Source organism: Lepidothrix coronata, unplaced genomic scaffold (assembly GCF_001604755.1).
Source record: "Lepidothrix coronata isolate B3197 unplaced genomic scaffold, Lepidothrix_coronata-1.0 Scaffold44, whole genome shotgun sequence".
Classification (NCBI taxonomy): domain Eukaryota; kingdom Metazoa; phylum Chordata; class Aves; order Passeriformes; family Pipridae; genus Lepidothrix; species Lepidothrix coronata.
The window spans coordinates 2,250,047-2,269,009 of record NW_016690224.1 but is presented as its reverse complement, the minus strand read 5'-3'; the positions used below and the strand labels follow the sequence as shown (position 1 = coordinate 2,269,009).

The following is an 18,963-nucleotide window of genomic DNA, read 5'->3' as shown; positions in this document are numbered from 1 at the left end:
TTCCATTTGAAAGGTCTCACTGAAAAGTAAAAAATTCTGCAAGTTCAGCTACAGGTTCCCAGATCTGAAGTTGAAGAAGTTTACTCACACTATCTAAACCCTGACTTGAGTTTGGACAGGTTTCTCGGCCTTGTACAATGCCAAGTTCTCCACCAGCAGCCACCAGTGCCAGCAGAGACAGGAGCTGGAGGCCACTGGCCCTCACAAGCTCCTGGTTTCAAAACTCCATCGCTGAAGTACCAGCACCGAGTAACTACTCTACAGTGCACCCTAGGGCAGTAAATAAGTCAGGTTATGATGAATTACACACTTCATACTAACTCCATAGTTGTTCTGTAGCAAAATGTCAGCAGTTCCAAGGACTACGACCAGGACCCCGTTCCAATCAGATAAAAGAGCTCAAGGTCCGTATTCAACAGTCCTTCGCCGCAGACGCAACGGCACCAAAGACAAACTCACGAGATCTGAGATCTCAAGTTTGAGCCCAAGTGAAACCAAATTCACACATAAAGCCAAGCACAAGCAAAATTCCTGCTGAAACAGAGGAACAGCAGCTCCAGCGCTGTCACCAGTGACTTAAGAGAAAAGGTCACCCCGTGCCTCCTGATTTCTGCTCCGTAAGCAGTCCCGTGTAAGACAGCAGGACATTTGTCCTCTGCAGGTTTCACATTCCCATTTTTCAGCCTTCTTTTAAATGAGTTTTTCATTCTGATGAATCCAACAAATCTAAAACACCAGCTTAAAAAAAAAAAGTCCAGAGAACTATACCATGCTAACACTGTAACACTGGTTACCAAATATTTTCCTCTTCATTCTTTTGTGCTTACTTGACAGTATTTTCTTACCCAGTCCAGCCAGACAGGACATGGATAGCAAGCTGGGACAGAAATGCTCTAACCAGAGCTGATACAAGGACTGGAAACAGCCCATATGCAAACGCCACACCTGCCCCAGGAATGCGGCATCACCTGCACTCGGTCCGTGAGCAAACCCTGGGAGGCCACAGCAGAACTCAGTATATTTACACTTTACAATGAGTAACTGTTTTATTTAATAATTTAAAAAGGAAACAAAAACATTTTAGCCACTTCAGAAAGTTCAGGATTTACCACACCCTGGCACCAAGGCTTGGGGCCCCATTCCACACAACTCAGCTATAGTCACCCAGTTTCCATAGTTCAAGAGTTGGGCTTAAATCACCAGTTTCAGGCACAACTGAAATCACCAGTTTCAGCTCCTCTCCATGAAATAAAACAGAATAAACCAGATTTATTTCCCTTTTACCCACTATAACCGCAAACCACTGCAGCTTTGCAGAATGTGCCAGAACTACAATTGGGGGTGTCAATAATGGCAGTCCCAGCCCAGCCCCTAGGAAAGGGTTTCCCTCTCCCAAGTGGCCTCTCCTCCACCACCTTGCCATGCTATGTAATACAGACTATCCTTCCTGAAAATAACCTGGAGACTAGGAAAGGAATTTAAAGAGGGCTCAGTGTGGCACATGGCCATAAGGAACCAAGAGCTCTTCATCCTTGCTTTGCTCCCAGGAATTACACCCTGTCTCTGCCCCACCACAGCCTTCACAAGTCACACTGATCATATCACTTCATGACAAAGTAGCAAGTACACTGAGAAAAACACCTCTTTTTCAATAAAAGAAGAGAAAAATGATCATTTACCTTAACTGCAGAGTGGCAGCACTTAACTCTTTAACTGATTTAGCTTCAGGCGTTTTTACTAGAAAATCACAAACACTAAAGCACATCCAAAGCCATGCTGGCCTGTGCTGGGGAACTGCCAGACACCAGTCTAACTTCCCAGTTTTACACTAGTACTTGTTCTACCTTATTGTGTTGCTTCAAAGATAAACCACATTTTCCCCATTCCCCAAACCTCGATTCCCTGGCAAATGAAAATATCTACCTGCGCTGCAGGAAGAAATCAGCTGGGAACAGACAGACAGCACTACGTGGAAGTGTTTTGGGGGCTATTTTTAGATGGAAAAGCAGACAAGAGGTAGGTTTTGTTATGAGATAAAATGCTGCAACAAACCCAAGGTTTTGCATTGTACTCTCTCCCTTGAGGGTCTCAAAAAGGTGCATCGCTTACAAGCTCGGGTGGCTCTGAACTGGGCTGCCTCTTCCTCAAAGAGGAAAACCTCTGCTGACTCCGCACTGAAAACCTTCGGAAGGACTCTCTGCTCCGGGATGCAAAGTGCCTGAAGGAAGAGGTTCTCTTGAAGGGAGTCCTGCTGCCACCTTCCCCGCTACTCCGCTCATGAGCCACCGCAGTAGTGACTAAATTTAGTGCTTCCTGCAAGGATCTCCGCACTGTACCCATCCACTGGGTCATGTGAGTTTGTGCCACTGTCAGTTTGTCTCCAAGGTAATCCATTTTTTCTCCAGCAGAGATGAGAAATCAATATTCAGTAGCAATTAAAATATATTCTCCTTAACAACCCTGATTTATTTTGCAAAAGAGTGATTCCACGTATAAAATATTTTCGGCTAAGGTAAACAGCACTGCACTATCACCCTCAGCATATTCCTGAAATTAAATAACTAAATATGTGAGGTTGGAGATTGGTATTTGTCAAGTAGGAAAAAATAAAAAGACTTTTCCTACTTACAATCAGATTTCCAGAGTTCCATCAAAATATGTTTAATTCAGCCGTGTTAAAGAGTGAAATCAAGGTTTAAATCCTGACACAGTCACTTGAAATGAGTCCATCTGCAAGCACAGAATTAGGCTCCTAACATCTCATTTCAGAGCAGGAAAAGCAACTCCCTTTTTAAGTCAAGTTTTTGTTTTGCTGTAAATATCAGAAGGATAAAAAGAATCTGATTCTCCCGGCTCGGCAGCTCGGCAGGTGACAGTATATTGACCAAAGTTCTGGTGCTCCTATACAATCCATTTAGCAGCAAAACGATTAGATCTTCTGAACAGTAAATCCAAATCCTTTTCTCCCAAAAAAAAAACTCTGCGGGAAGGTGTCAGCAGCAGCAGAATCCCCTCCTCACCAGCCTTCCCGTCTCAGGAACCATTCTCAAGATGTTCCCTCCCAGAAATGCGGAGCAAAGCCCAGGAGGCTGAAGGGGAGCCGTGTCCAGCCTGGTGCCTTCCTGATGGGACCCGGGACTCGCCGGTGCTCAGAGCCTGCCAAAAGAGCTTCTGGATGACATCAGCTCCTCTGCTCCCAGGGGATCCCAGCCGAGGGCCAGCGATGGACCAGCAGCACAAACTGTCCCCACGCCTCAGAGCCGGCTCCTCTCCTTACACACCCTGGAGAGGCTCTGGGAAGGAGCTGCTGGATGCACAGCTGTTTGGAGCCTGTCTCCCTCCCAGGGTTTTGCCATGCTCCGAGCGCTCCTGACTAAGGCACATGAGGTTACAAGCAGGAGACGCTGCCTCTGGTAGCCCGACCCCTCCTCTCCGTCCCTGCCTCGCCTCTGCTCCAGAGAGGAAACAATGAGGAGGTGACCAGCCGCAGAGGTCTGCCCAAGGAAAGGATCTGGGTTGGGCTTTATTATAGTACAGGCAGGGTTACCATGGCAACGCAGGGAACAGCATCTGCTGGCTCCGGAGCAGGCAGGAGTTGCACAGATCTATTGGAATGATTCATAGTTTGCATATGTCACGTGTACTCCCTGATTTTAACCCTTCTCGGGGAGCACAGCTTTGCCAGGGAATGTCTCACACCAACACCAGCAGGTTCCCACTGGGATGTGGTCAAACCTACACCCCACTCCTGCTGCTCGATGGTACAGCACCTGTACCTGGTTTATTGTGCCATTCATGGGCTCAAACAGGACACAGCACAGGATCAGCACAGGATAATGATTAAGTCAGAGGTTCACACCAAAGCTGAACAGGTCTGACCATTGGAAGCAGGTTTTTTCCACTTTCCTACACTGTTCCCTGTTGTGAAGAAGGGCTCCCTGTCATCCCCCAACTCTGCTCCCTCCTCAGCTGCTGGGAGACCACCAGGTCAGTACCACAAAGCCCAAAATGATTGGGGGTAATAAGAGTACCCCATGGATAAAAGCAGGTAACAGCAAGCAGTCAGGTGTCACCAGCCATGGAATTCCTGGGAACAGCCCACTTGGGAGGACTGGAGAAATAAAAGCTATGGATTCCAGTCAATGACATATGTTTAGATTTAAAAGTCTAAAGTCAAGCTGTGACTAGTTCAGGGCCGAGAGGAGAGAGGCAAGACAGGCATGTTGGAAGCTGCTCCTCTCTTGTTTATTCAAGGGGTTTTTGTGGCTGTTGCTTCATTTGCCATACAAAGTACCATGGTCTTACATCATCCTCTGCTCCTCTGAACTGTCCAGGGGTAGATTTAATGGAACAGATAATTTCTAGATATTATTTGATGCAATGGTTCTTTCACAATGTTTTGTTATATCAGAAATGTGCCCTGCAGACACAAACAAGCCCGAGATGCTCAGAGGAAATTGGGTGCCTTGCTTTTTGAGCCCTGGTTTTAAGAGCTCAACTTCACCAACCTGTAACTTGCCTCCAAGAAAAACTTCAGTGACAAAATGTAGCATTTTCTAACATACATCTCATTTCTGAATATAACTGTTTTGAACATTCTCAAATTTGCAGCCTAATAAAACTCATTAATGATAAAAGAGAATCCAACCAACAGAGAAAACCTTCGTCCCCTCACACACAGCTCTTCCTTTAAAGACCTGCAGGGTTATTTTTGTAAGGAAATGAAAAGAGATCCTTTTGATCAGATGCCCCAAGAGCTGGGTGTTTCTTAGATTTGTAAAGAAATAGAAAAAAAATTAAATTTATCTCCCAGTGTTACAGATAACGCTTCATGAACGATGGGGATCCTGCAGCCAAGGCTGAAATTTAGGACTTAGTGCACATTTTTATGCTGTTTAATCTAAGCTTGATATTTCAAACATCTGAGTTTTGCAAGTGCAGCTCCATGCCTGCTGCAGTGCAGGGAAGGGGGCTTTGCCATTCCAGAGGATTTCAGGCTCTGTCTGATCTGGGAGCCCCCTGAAACAGCAGCCAGAGGGCTCTGACTGTAGCTGCCATGTGAGTTAGTCAGCAGCTCCTTCAGCTCACCAGGATGGGCAGAGCAGAACCGAAATTTAAGCCCCTTCTGGAATATTGCCTGGGGCAAACAGAGGGAGAGGCACGGTCAGATTCCACCCAGGATGCACAGAACACAGTGTTCCTATAGCTCACTGCAAGAACTTCTCACACGGCACGTGACTTGAAGGATCTGAAAAGCCACTACAGAATATATTCCACTTTTTTATTACATCTCCCCTGAAAAGAGAAGTTATACCAAATTTACCATTTTTGTCCTTAGAAGATTGTAAAACTGCTGATTTGAATCTATCTGCAATACTAAATTTAGGATCTTCTGGCACCACGTGAACACACTGCTGGGTATTGAAGTATCCTCAGCACTTAAATTACTGCTTAGATTTACACCTCAATTAACATCATGGCAAAAATATCAGATGTGCCTTCACCATCAAATTCAAATGGTTGGAGATTTTTCCATCACTTCAGCTGAAATGTCAGGGAAGTGGAACAACATGAGCTTTATGGTCCCTTTCCTTGTGAGGGCCATGGGCAGGGACACCTTCCACTATCCTAAGTTGCTCCAAGCCCCATCCAACCTGGCCTCGGACACTTCCAGGGATGGGGCAGCCACAGCTTCTCTGGACAACCTGTGCCAGGGCCTCACCACCCTCACAGGGAGGAATTTCTTCCCAACATCTCATCTAAACCTGCTCTCTTTCAGTTTAAAACCATTCTTCCTTGTCCTGTTACTCCATAACGCTCCACGCAAACTTCCCAGCTGGCAAAAGCTCAAAACTGTATTTTAATTCAACAACAGCATGTGAGTTACACACGGTTTCTATTTAGTTCTTCTCTGGTGATTCCACATCTTTTCATACCCATCAGCCTACGGAACATCGCTCACCCCACACAGATGTTCTCTGACTGTCCCCCAGCCCTTCAGCCCAGCAGTCCTGGCTGAGTGAGGGTTTGTTCCTGAACAAGAACAGCACAAAACAATCTTCTGCCCTTGACAAATCCTAGTGATTATCTCACCCTGCAGCCACCCTGGGTCTGTCAGGGATCTGCAGCTCCAGAAAACAGAGCGCACACACTGCTACCCAAACTGCATGACTAATTACCTCGGTACAAATGGGACCTCGTTATTCAAACATCGCTGGATGCTTCCATTATGAACAGCCATTCCACCTACAGCTCAAAAACACAACCCTGCACAAAGAAGTAACAATCCTTATTTCCCCCCCCTCATTCAGTAGAAAACAAAATTCCATGGTTACATAATATTTTCCAAAAGCTTCTTTCAGCTCCTTTTGAGCTGTACCTGCTCTCAAATAGGTATAATTATGTTAATGACTAGATAGGATTGGAAGGTCATTTTAAGGCAGGACTGCACGTAGCACACATGGAACAGACACCCCAGGAGGGGCAGGTGGAACTCGCAGCCTCACGACAGGGGTGAGTCCTTCCAGCCCACCAGGCCCCCCATCACCACCTCCCTTCCAGCAGCACCAACGTGCATGAATAGGGAAGGAAATCCAGCCGAAGACCCACCAAGAGAACACTTGGGATTAATTTTCACCTCAGCTGGGTCCCTAAATGACGCTTTATCAGCACAGGAGCTGGAATAGAAGGATGAGCAATCTTAATTTGAACTAACAGTGAAAACAACATCTCTCCTCTTCCCTTGTGGGACCCTCAGTCAGAAATTCACTCTCATGATGAGTTTCTTCCATCTCATCCCGCTTCAGTTGGCAATTAGCAATAATTCATGCATTTCTGAATGGTTTTCTGGGAGGCATCACCCCACGTGCAAACAGCATGACTGAGTCCTTGTGAGGACCACGGCAGCTCCAGTCCCCCCTCGGGGCTCTGAGTTTGTCCCTCTCGTGACACCCAGTGCTCAGCCCCTCCAGGAGCAGAGCCTGCCCTTGTAAGGCTGTCCTGGCCCAGCATTCCACACCAACTCTCTTTTCGTTTCATTAGTAAGAGAACTTAATTTAACCTCTTGTGTTTGACATTATGGACTATTTAAAGACCCAGCACTGGGCTGGGCTCAGTTGCATGGCTCCAGACTCAATTACTCTTGGGTTCCTCAGACACTACAAACAACTCAGGGTTTTACAGGCTCCTTATTTTTGCTTCTGTATTCTCTATTTTGCCAACTCAATTGTCACAGTCAAAGAGAGATTACAAGCATTCCTAACCACGGGCTGAATTTCTTACATGCAACATCCCATCATGAAGGTTTTTGCCACGTCACCTTCAAATTCTCTGGTCTAGTGGAAGGTGTCCCTGCCCACGGCAAGGGGTGGAACAAGATGAGCTTTAAGGTCCCTCTCAACCCAAACCATCCCATGATTCCATCATTCTATGGCAGATCCCTAGATTGCCCACCCCTTCAATCCAAGAATTCCCATGAAACTTAATACAGCCAAAGATAAAATGCCTTGGTGGTTTTATCTGTTTTGGTTTGGGTTTAATTTTTCATTAACAATTCATTCAGATGCCCAGATGTTTTCACCTTCCCCAGTAACCACAGGCAGTCTACGGTCAAATGAAAAAGGGAAAAAAAACCAAAAGAGAGAAAAAAAAAAGAGTGGAATGGATGGAGTGTTTTAACACAGGGACTTTGTACAGTGTCCATACAGCAAAACATCTTTTGTAACCTGAAACCCCAGGGGGTATCTCAATATTTACACTAAATGTTTGGTTTTGAGTCCTACTTTCGTTTCCTACTGAAAATAAGCAAGTTAAGCTCACATTCATAGCTCTAATTTATGCTTGTTCAAAATCGTAGACAACTTGCATAGATAACTTGACACGAAAGGTGCTCCCCCCACAAACAGCCAACTACAAGAGGCTGAAATTCCATTTCTAGACTTTTCGCTTATATTAGATTATTTTAAAAGCCCCAGGGGCCTCGTAAATCAGGCAACAGGCTCTGGATCAATACTGGTGAAGTTTACACAAGCACACATTGATATGAGAGGCTTTTAAAGAAAGGTGCTAAAGCACTTCATAAAATATCAATGTACCATGGCTGTTTTAAAAATCTTTGCTTTAAACCTAGGTGATAATAACCTCAGAGCAACACTGATTTCTTACAGTTTTTCATATGTATTTAATTATCTATAAATTATATATTTTCTATTTTAATGTATTATAAACGCTATTATAATTTATATTTTATCATTACATATCTATATTTTTAGTTTTATTTATGTATTATATGTATTTTTATATCTATTTTACGTATTTTAAAATTTTATGTGCATATAAAATTTGAAATTATATATTTTCTAAGGTGGGAAACAATTTGGAATTCAGTGCCAGTGCTTTGCAGACCAATACTTTTCATTTCTTCCTGCAGACTGAAGAGCAAAATGAAATTTCCTGGTGCTTACACACCGTAACTTGAAAAAGGCCCGTGGAATAAAACTGTCGCTGCAATTTGCAATGTTTTTTTTCATCTTATTTTGTTCCATTTTTCCTGACTGTGGGCATTCCAACCCTCTCCTCCACATATCCAGCTGCAGTGACAATGACTTGGAGTTTGGAGCATGAAAACAAGCAGCAAAGCCCCGGTGGTGCTCAGGAAGTAACAGTTCCATCACCTGCTCTGGGGGGAACTAGAGGGGCTGAGAGAGGGCCTTGGCATTCCATAACTCCAGGAAGGTGGCAGGAACACCTCATACCCACCTGTGGGTAATTATTAAGCTGAAGCTTCAACCTTCACATGGATTCCTGTCTCCTTCCAGTGGATAAAACATTCCCTGTGGCATAGAATGGGAATGGTCCAACAGAACAGTGGGAAAAAAAGCAAAAGGCTGTTGCAGGGTTGTGTGTACAGCTGATTTAACTTCCCTCTGCACGGTCCCAGAGCACTTCTAAACACAAAGAGCCACTTCTACATGTTTTCCTCTTCCCTCTGGCCAGAGGTTGGACTGGGTGATCTCCAGAGGTCCTTTCCAGCCCCAGCTATTCTGGGATTCTGGGATTTGTGCTTTAGCTAATCACTCTGTGGGGGTAGACTGTCTCACTGTTTGTGTCACAGACATGTAACACTCCTGCACACTGTAACAACAAAACAAAAATAAACCACAGCACCAGCACTCGGGAAGAAAAAAATCTGTACCTTGTGTTCTCCTTTAAGACAAGTCACATTTAAATACAATACTTACACTTCTTAAGGATTTAAAGCAAAAAAATTCTAACAGAAGGGGCAAGAACAGGAGAAAGCAGAGGCACAGAGTGAGTTGTCTTAAGTTCCAAATGCACTTTAAAGCTGCACTTTCCTCCAAATTAACCAGTATTAGAGAAACCAGACAAGATGAAGGAAAAAAATTAAATCTGAATTCCTTGTTTGCCTTACACAACTACCCTAGTGCAAAAGAAAAGACATTAATAGTTCTCATGACTGAATGCTCCACATACTTGTTTATACCTGCCAAAATAATTTTGCCATTCTACTACCATGGTGATCCTTGACGGGATCAGTGAAAAACTGTACTTTCCCATTTTATTTGTAATAAAAAAAAATCAGCCATCCTTTCTCTGCACAGGATTCTGTGCACTTTTCCAGTAGCATGTAACTATTCCAAAATTAATAAAAATCTCCAAATAAAGGTAACTGTGAAATATAATGTTATATATTTTATACATTACATATTAAAATATATATTACATATATTTATATATTATATATAATTATATTCTTTTCAGGTTTTAAAACAATTCAAATAGAATTACCAGTAACAACTGGAACAACTAAAGCCTGACAGTATTTCAGAAAATGTTAATTCTTGTGTCCCCCAAAGTATGTTTCTCCTGAACCTTAGCCAGGCCCAGTTAAACATCCTGAACATGCACAGTTTTTGTACCTTGAATTGTTTCAGTGTAAAACAAAGCTATCAACCTTAAAGCTGAGGAAACCAGCTAAAAATACACAATGTCGTTTGCAAACCCACGTCCATAAACCTGCAGCACTTCCCTTCCAGCTCAACGGAGGAGGAAAAACTGAAAAAACAGAAACAGGAAATTCCTACGGCACGAATAGTCTGGAAAGGACTAAACCCATTTTCTTTACATTTGTTTATGTCTAAAGGATCAAGCCAAGGAAAAGATGGAACAGTTGCAGGCTGTTATTAATTGATACAAATAAAAATCCACGCTGTTCTCACAGGGCAAAGAGGGTGAGCGGAGTGCAAGAAAACAAGCAGGAGAAGGCGCTGCTCCTGTTCCACACCACCTGCCTGGAGCGATCCCATAGCATTTCTCCTCCTCACAGAGGGTGCTCAGGGAAACTCCAACTACTGAAGGCTCAGATCTGACTTACAAAATTCACAGAACACTCTGAAGGAAGAGTTTTTTGTTTTTTTTTTCCTTTGTGCAAGGGATTTCCTTCCTCAAAGAGCAGCAACATGGAGCTGGAGGGTAAAACTTCATCTTAACCCATTTTAGCTGCTCTCAGCACGATCACATGCTGCCTAATGCCTGTCCAAAACACTACTCTTCCATCTTCTCCCTACAAAACACTATTCCCTGAATCTTTCATTTATATCATCACTTCTTGATGGCAGGAGGCAGAATAAATAGCAGGTGTAAGTTAACACAATAATTCCTTTGTCCATTTTAACTTGCCATGTGCCATTTTGACGACAAGAGCAGTATATTTATTTGCCATTGCTGTGTAACATTGAGTGCACACGTGGTTCCTTTACTTCCACATCTCTCTGCTTTTACTGCCTCCTCCTTCTCCTCCTCTTCTTCCTCCCAGGCACAGCACAACAGCCCCACAACGGCCCCGTGCTCCCACATCCTCCAGGACATGGTTACTGCACTGGAGGGGACCCCAAGCTGGGGGACCCCATTTGCCCTAAGCTGTGCCCACCCACTTCACTCTTCTGTGCCCAGCACGAGGCCACATCTGAACCTGCTCCTCAGGGCCATGGTCACAGGTGTGGCCTTATCCACATTTTTTAGATTAAGTGCATTATTTCCTGCTCCATCCGGAGCTTTGTGGAGCTAAAGGGTTGATTTGCTGAAATTCCTTCTGTGCTCTCAACCAGATTTGATGTGTTTCCTGCCCTGAACTGTGCCATGCTGCTGAACTACGGGATGAAGCCAAAAGTAAATCCAGCCTCATCCAACACCTGCAATCCGCAATCCTGGTAATCAGACCTTCCCAAACACACCCTGTGGTGAGCACACAATGCCACCTCCCCTCAGGTGCCAGGGGTTTATCAGCCTCCACCACGAATCACTAAACCAAAAATTACATTTTTTCCAAGCTTCACTCAGACTCCAGATTTACCTGAAGTTACATTTTAAGAGCAGCTTTGCCCTGCAGTACAAAGTTCTGCTGTATCCTGAGGAAAGTCCTCCACACAGAGTTACTTTCCCCATGCTCAAGTTGCTCCCTAAAACGCTGTTTCCTTTCAGTACAGTAAACACGCACTGGCTGCATGAACAACTCACAACTGCTGAAAGGACAGGAACAATAGTGGGAACTTGGCTGTCTCCCAGCATCAGCGACACGGACAACAGCTTGGGAAGGGCAGGAACTGAGTCAAAACAACTTTATGTCAAAATATTAGCAGGGAGGCAGTGAAGTTACCTCTGCTTTGTGCGTATAAATGAGGTTTAACAATCCACTTTAGCCTCGTGTCATAGAATCCCAGAATGATTTGGGTTGGAAGGGACCCTAAAGATCATCTAGTTCCAGCCCTGCCATGGGCAGGGACACCTTCCACTATCTCCATCCTGGCCTTGGACACTTCCAGGGATGGGGCAGCCACAGCTGCTCTGGGCACCCTGTGCCAGGGTCTCCCCACCCTCACAGGGAAGGGTGTTTCCAGAAGCATATTCACTACTCCATAGTTAAAATAAGGGCAGAGGGGCAGGGGCAGACAGCCCCACTTCCAGCTACTCTGAGCCCGGAACGACACAGTCATTACAAAAAAATTACCAGGTCTAAAAACGGTTACATCTCACTCAATGAAAACCTTAATGCGACAAGTTAACCTAGAAATGTGCTATTTCATGAAAGCATTTTATGCTAAATTAAACTTAATACCCCCCGTAATTATAACAAACTGCCTTGGACTGAGCACGTGTCCCCGGGCAGGCTCGGGGCTGCCGGCCAGCAGTGCTGCACGGCAGAACAGCAGCACTCCCTTGTGTTCCTGCATGGAACCGGCCTCCTCAGACAGGGCTGGCCCTCTGCTTGCTCTTAGCAACGACACAGTAGTCAGAATTCCTCTTCCACAGCTGCATCCAGGAACTGGGGAAACACCCTTCCAGATTTTTCACCACAACAGGGCACATGGTACTCAGGTTATCTGAAAGGGAGATTTGGCTGCTGACACCAGCACAGCAGATACATCCAGACTCTACCTGGGTGTGAGGGATTTTTAACTCCTTGGAAGAAACATATCCCTGAAACACTACTGCCCCTCCAGCAAAAGCAAATCCAACAAGGGAATAGCAGCATTGTCCACAGGAATCCCTGGCAGTGCACACAGAGGGAAGACACACTACACCTGCACAGAGCACCTTCCACCTCTTGGAGTGGGATAACCCTTCTTCAGAGCGGGATAACGCCCCTCAGAGTAGGATGTCCCCCCCCAGAGCAGGATGTCCCCCCCCCAGAGCAGGAATGACCCCCTCCCCGTGGCTGCAAGCTGATGGTTACGGTTTCCTTCCATCACTCGCCCAAACTGTCACAGTGACATGTCACAGCAGTGGTTTATTAACCAGCTGCCACTTCCTTCACAGTCACCTGATGAAAGGTATCAAAACCACTCTTTAAAGGTAGCAACTAATATCCTGTCAAAACAAATTTTAAATCTTGCCTCTTTCTTAAATACTACCATTTTCTTTTCATTTTGTAATTTTTCTTTAATGACTGCCAATAAAGAATAAGGTCTTTTTAAACCCTCGCAGTGCTGCAGGGTAACATTTTATTTAAAACATGCCATTTTCTTTGAGTGCTTTCAGGATGCAGCATTTCTTTCTGTTTGAACAAAGACAAGTGTCAGACTGAGAAAAAATAACGCGTCAAGAATGGTACCAGCACGGTGAGGAGACCCAGCACCACGCCCATACCAGAAGACCAAAACCGAGCAATGAATCCAGAGCCCACTGTCACATCAACTGTGTGTCACAGATCATGCACATGTAACACAGACTTACAGGACTGAGGACAGTTTTTCTGCTCCTAACTGGTCTCCCACAGGCTTTTCACACCTTCACTTTGTTAAAATGGAGCCAAGGTCACTCTTGGACCATAATGGTTTCATGTTCTCAAGGAATCTTCAGCCACTTACCTGCCCTAAGTGCTTTTCCTGTCGCACTCGGCTGAATTAATGAAAGTGTCCCTTTGTCAGGCATTAGAAGGGGATGCCCAGGGAGGGGGTGGAGTCCCCATCCCACAAAATGCCCTGGGGCAGAGCAAGAACTGGTGGCAACTGAGATGGCCAAGGGCAGGAACAGAATCAACCAAGAGCACTCCACTAGTGGTTGTGTCCACAAGGAAGCCAAAAGAGTTGGTTATTGGTCAAAGGGCACTGGAACAGGAAACCCCAGTGCTGTGGCTGCACACCTGGCACAACCAGTCTGACGGTGTGACTGATGCAAGCAGCTGGACAAGGCCATTGAGCTGCACTTAAAGGACTTATTGTGCAAGTCAGACCTAAAGATGTCTTGTATCAGCTGCAGCAAAGCTCCTCACCAGCTGAAAAAGAGATGATGGATACCCCATGCTCCCTGGAAAATACTCGAATATAATAAACAACAACACATGGTCACTGCAAGACTAGTGCTGAAATATATAATTACAATAATTAATCAATTAGAAATGATGAAAAGATAGCAGCAGGAAGGACATGGCAGAGCAAAGAAGGAAGTGATGACGTGGAACACAGAGCTTCCAGTACCTGAAGGGAGACTGCAAGGAAGATGGAGAGAGACAAGGGCCTGGAGTGGCCCTGGAGTAGAAAGAAATTCTTCCCTGTGAGGGTGGGGAGGCCCTGGCACAGGTTGCCCAGAGAAGCTGTGGCTGCCCCATCCCTGGAATTGTTCAAGGCCATGTGGGATGGGGCTTGGAGCAACCTGGGATAGCAGAAGGTGTCCCTGTCCAAGGCCGAAGGTGGAATGGGATGAGCTTTAAGGTCCCTTCTAACCCAAACCATTCTATGACTATGATTCTATGATTCTCAAAGAGCCCTCTTAGAGGCTCCTAAAAGCTTATGTTGCAATCCCCAAGGTCCACCTGCACTCTTGGCTTTCATCTCCTACTGTTCTGGCTTTTTGCTACTTGGCACAGCTGCAGCAACACTAGCTCTCCTTAGTCCATCTTCTGCCATCAGAAGTCCAGTCTTCAGACTTCCCAAAGAACCTGACCCTCAGTAATTCCTGTTTCAGTGTGATGCACTGGGCTGCAGAAATCACCAGCCAAGAAGGAACCTTATTTCCAGGCCCTGCAGGACACCTTGTTAGGAGTGCAAATGATCCAGGTTTGATAAACTTGCTCCTCTTCTCATTATTACACTCAAACTGAAAAGGGAGCTCAAGGTTCAGTTACTGGACATCTAATACAACCCGTGGAACAAAACATTTTGCTGGACACAAAGACACTTCTCAGAAACTCAAGAGCTGCCACTCACCCAGAGGACTCAGGGCACAGACTTCTTGGTGGCCAGTCACCATTTCACACGGACTTGGGCAGACCACAAACTCTGCTGTGCTCAGGAAATACTATTTGTCACAATAAGACACATCCTGTTTCAAGATTAGAAGAGGAATCAGCAAAGAATGAGCAGAGAGCTGGCACTGAGTGGGTCCAGTGATGTCCAACAACCCCAGCACTGCAGGAGTAAAACAAATACACAGCAGAGAAGATGCAACCTACCAGTAACTCAAGTAGCTTTAAAAATAGATTATCATTAAAATATTTTTTAATTAAGAGTTACAGCTTCTCCAGGTACATCTGCCTAATGAATAAAGCATCTTAGCTCCCCAAGACAGATTAAATAACACTTGACAACCAACCCCAGCATCTCTGGTTACTCTCAGTTGTAAGCAGAGAGAACTGATAAATATCTCCTTCAGCTGCAACAGCAGCACAGAAAGTGACAGAAGGCACAACCGTGCTTGTCCCTTAAATTTCTTTTTTAATAACATGAATATCACAACTTCCCTTCCAGTATTTTCTTGCAACGTATCAGGAGAGTGTGCACAAATGAAAGCACCCAAGGAATACTTCAAGGCCTCTGAAATGGAATATACACCCAGAAAATACAACATACCTTTTCTGTTACAGACTAGAAATGCACAATATTAGATCCCACCATCCCAGGGACCTTCTGGATTGATCCAAAGTTTGGGTTGATTTGGGTTTTTTCCCTGGCCTTACGGAAAATCACATGTAAAAGCAAGAGCAGGGAGAGAGCCCTTTCAGACTTCTCACACTGGCAAAGCACAGTGAACATCCACCCCCTCATCACACTAATGACTAATTGTTTAGTATGCAATTTAAAGAAAGCTCATCTCCTAAAATCTAGCTGCTGAAAAAAACCCTTAATGTCCAAACACTTCTATGCTTGACACTACTACAGTCTCCAACAGGAGGTTCTTCACTATCCTCTCCCAGCAGCAAGAAATTTGCAGTAGGTAATCTCACCTCACACCTGATCAAAGCACATACAGACAAGGACTGTAAAACTCGATGTGAGGGAAGGAATCTCTTACTAGATTTTCAAAATGCAACAGCAAGCAGCTGACATGAAAAGGTTTGGTGTCAGTCCTGATTACACACTGAATTTACAGCTGAAAAAGTTGAGATTAATCGCAAGCTACAACAAACAAATGAAAACTGATCTTTGATTAGTACAGGAGAAATTAAAATATTAAGTAATTAGTTCAAATATATAGTACCTATTCAGAAAGGCTTTACAAATCCAATTTATGTTTTATAAATGTGAAAATTTCAGACACACAGCAGTCACTGTGCAGAGCTGGCAGGGCAGCACTGTCAGAGCAGCCTGTTAAAAAGAGCTTTTCATGACAGAGAGCCCTGAGGAGTGTTTGAAGAGGAAGTGATCACCGAGACATCAAAACCTATGAACAGCCAAATTAAAAAGGAGGAAGGAATTGTACAATTACATCCTCCTAAAGCCAAGAGCACAGGCCCTTTTACTGGAATAGCAGGCAGTGGCTGGAGGCAGCAGCAGGGCAGGACAGTCCTAGGGTAGCAGCCCTGGAGTCCAGAGAGACCTTTGACACAATGAGGGAAGAACATTCCTAATATACAGCAAGCTAAACTACAATTCCCATGGATAGGGATTAACAAGCAAGAAATTTTGACTCCCAAGAGGGTTATCTGAGGCACATTTGAGTAGCCTGAAGTTTGAAATGAGTATTAAAGATAAAACAGCCCTTCTTACTCAAATAAATACCAAGTTTCATGTTACTACTCAGAAAGGAACTGCCAAGTAAAGCCTTCCCTACATATGAACATTCCCAGGATTTCTGGGAACACCCAGCTCAGGAAGCAGAGTGACATTAAGAGCACACTTACCCACAGGTACTGCAGGAACTTCAGCAGCCGGGGACAGTAATAATACTCCATTTTCAGAGTGCCGAGTTAACGCAAAGCCATCCCCGCTCCAGGCAGCCTCCCTGCTCTCCCCGCCTCCAGCACAACTTAAAAGCAGACTGGAGCAATTAAAAGCAACATGAATAATGTACCGTGTGTGTCTGTGGGCCCCACGTCACCGCGGGCTCGGCGCCTTTAACACACTCTGGGGCTACTCAGAAGCAGCCGCTGAGCCACCGGCAGCACGTGACTCACCCACTTATTATCGAGCATCTGAGTGCTCCCAGTGCTCCCATCCCCATAATCCCGAATGGGTTAGGCTAGAATTAGTGACAGGACTTTGGGTTTTGCAGTAAAAAGCCCTTCAGAAGGAAAGAGAAGCTCTAAACCCCCTTGGTTTGCAGGGCTGGTTATGAAACACTCTTAATGCCACTGGGGCCGCTCGCTGACCTTGTTTTTCGGTGATGCACAAGAAAAACCCACACGTGCAAGAAAAGCTCCTGGTTTTATGTTCCTTTAACATAAAAATGTCTTTTGTGAACAAGAAGAAACAGACACAACAAAGTGGCTTTTTATACACCCCTGGAATGTTCCCAGCAAATGAAAACTGCCAAAAAAGGAAGAAAACCCAGGCGGACGAGTTTTAACCACCTCCTCGGGCTGGGTTTACAAATAGGAAATGGTGGAGTTGATGGACATCAGCTGTGGGCGGTTTGTGAAGAGCAGAAATGGGAACTGTAACACTGCTTTTTTTACCTATGTCTTTTTTTGCTGGGAAAAAGAAAGGTAAGTGCCAGGAGCCCATCACAGAGGGCCCCACTGCCTGTCCCCTCCCAGCACTCATGTCCCAGCTGCCTGTCCCCTCACAGCACTCCTCCAGCTCTCACCTTTCCCTGGGAGGGACAAGGTAGAGGTGACACAAAACAGATTCCAGGATGCTGCAGCCTGCTTTCCTTGAAATTTTGGTACTTTGAGAAAAATACTCCTCATTTTCTAATCACCACCTATAAGATCCTGCAGAGCTGACAAATTATGTTGATTTTCTTCCAAAAGTCGGTTTTTGGGTAGCAACTCACACATGATGGGTTTCAGTACATCCCATTTCCACCTGGGAAGGAGTAAAGCTGCAATATTAGAGGCTATACAGAATGCAAAAAAGAGGTGGTTTGGTTTTCAGTGGGCAGGAGACAGACTTGTCATGGGCAGAACTGGAAACAACTGGTGAACTGTGACAGCCAAACTATAAATTCATCTGCATATGTTTATAAAATATTTATCTTCTCTCGCTTGCAGTTAATTTCCAAAATATTTTAAGAGTCAGCTCATGACTTTCTTCAACAAACCCTCCTCCACCCACACATCACATCTTAAATAAATGGAGACCAGTAGAGAGATTTTCCTCCCCAAAGAACAAAACCCCTCAAAGTTTAATGTAAAATAAATAAATAATATGAGGAGAGACTTCCAAATAATTCATGCCCACATCAGTTCTATTAGCAGAGTGCTCTTTTCTAACTCCCCAAAGCAGCAATTTTGGTTATAACCCACAGCTGCTCTAAAGCTGCTCTGTTTCCAGCTGAAGGTGTCCTCCCAGCACAACCACAGCTACTGTATTTGGAGGATGAGTCCCAGCACACATTCCTCAGGTTTTAGTTCCCAAGACTTCTATCAGCCTTGATGACTCAATCAGGAATTGAGGTTTGTGACTGAACGTCAGAAGGTTAAAGCCCTGTGTCAGCTGTGATGGGATCACTGCAGTTCAGGACATTCAATACTTGTTAACACCTCCTGAACTCTCAGGGCTTGACCCTGACACGCTGCAGGGACAGAGCCTTCCTGGGCAGCTCTGAGTGAGGAACAGCCCCATGTCCAACCACAGCTAAAAACCAGAGAGGGTTTGGATGCTGCAGACGGTCACATCTATCCCTCCACCTGCATTCCAGCTCTAAAAGAAAAGACCCCCACAACAGCCTGGGGCTCCGAGCTGTGCAGGTGAGCTCTGCCTGCTACAGGGTCTGAGATGTGGAGTTGAATCAGTGAGATAAAACTCCCACTCTGTTTAGAGCAAACATGAAAACAACTTCATTTTTATATCTACACTGTGCTGCAGAAGGGCTAAAACACAGAGAGACAAGTACCACCCATAATAAAACCACAGATGATGACATGATGTAAGCCTAGCAGTGATACAGGAATTTTTATAAAAGCATTACTCTGTTTTTTAACTCAAAGCAGCTAAGAAATGGAATTTAGATGACTGTTAAATCTCAAGAGCATCATCCTTTGCAATTTGAAACACCAATCCCATA

General features: G+C 44.8%; 1 protein-coding gene across 8 annotated transcripts in view; it reads right to left on the bottom strand.

Moving 5' to 3' along the window:
• KIAA1671 (KIAA1671 ortholog) overlaps positions 1-18,963 on the bottom strand; it is a 71,132-nt gene that overhangs the window by 19,775 nt on the left and 32,394 nt on the right. The window contains exon 1 of one of the 8 annotated variants that reach the window (XM_017814316.1): positions 16,637-16,753. The exons of 6 other annotated variants lie outside the window; for them this stretch is intronic. In XM_017814316.1, the coding sequence (XP_017669805.1) occupies positions 16,637-16,687 (51 nt within the window). In that variant the 5' untranslated portion in view covers positions 16,688-16,753. Of the gene's footprint in view, positions 1-2,109; positions 3,672-16,636; positions 16,754-18,963 lie in introns of those variants that run through there. One more of the 8 variants, XM_017814315.1, reaches the window with a different exon arrangement.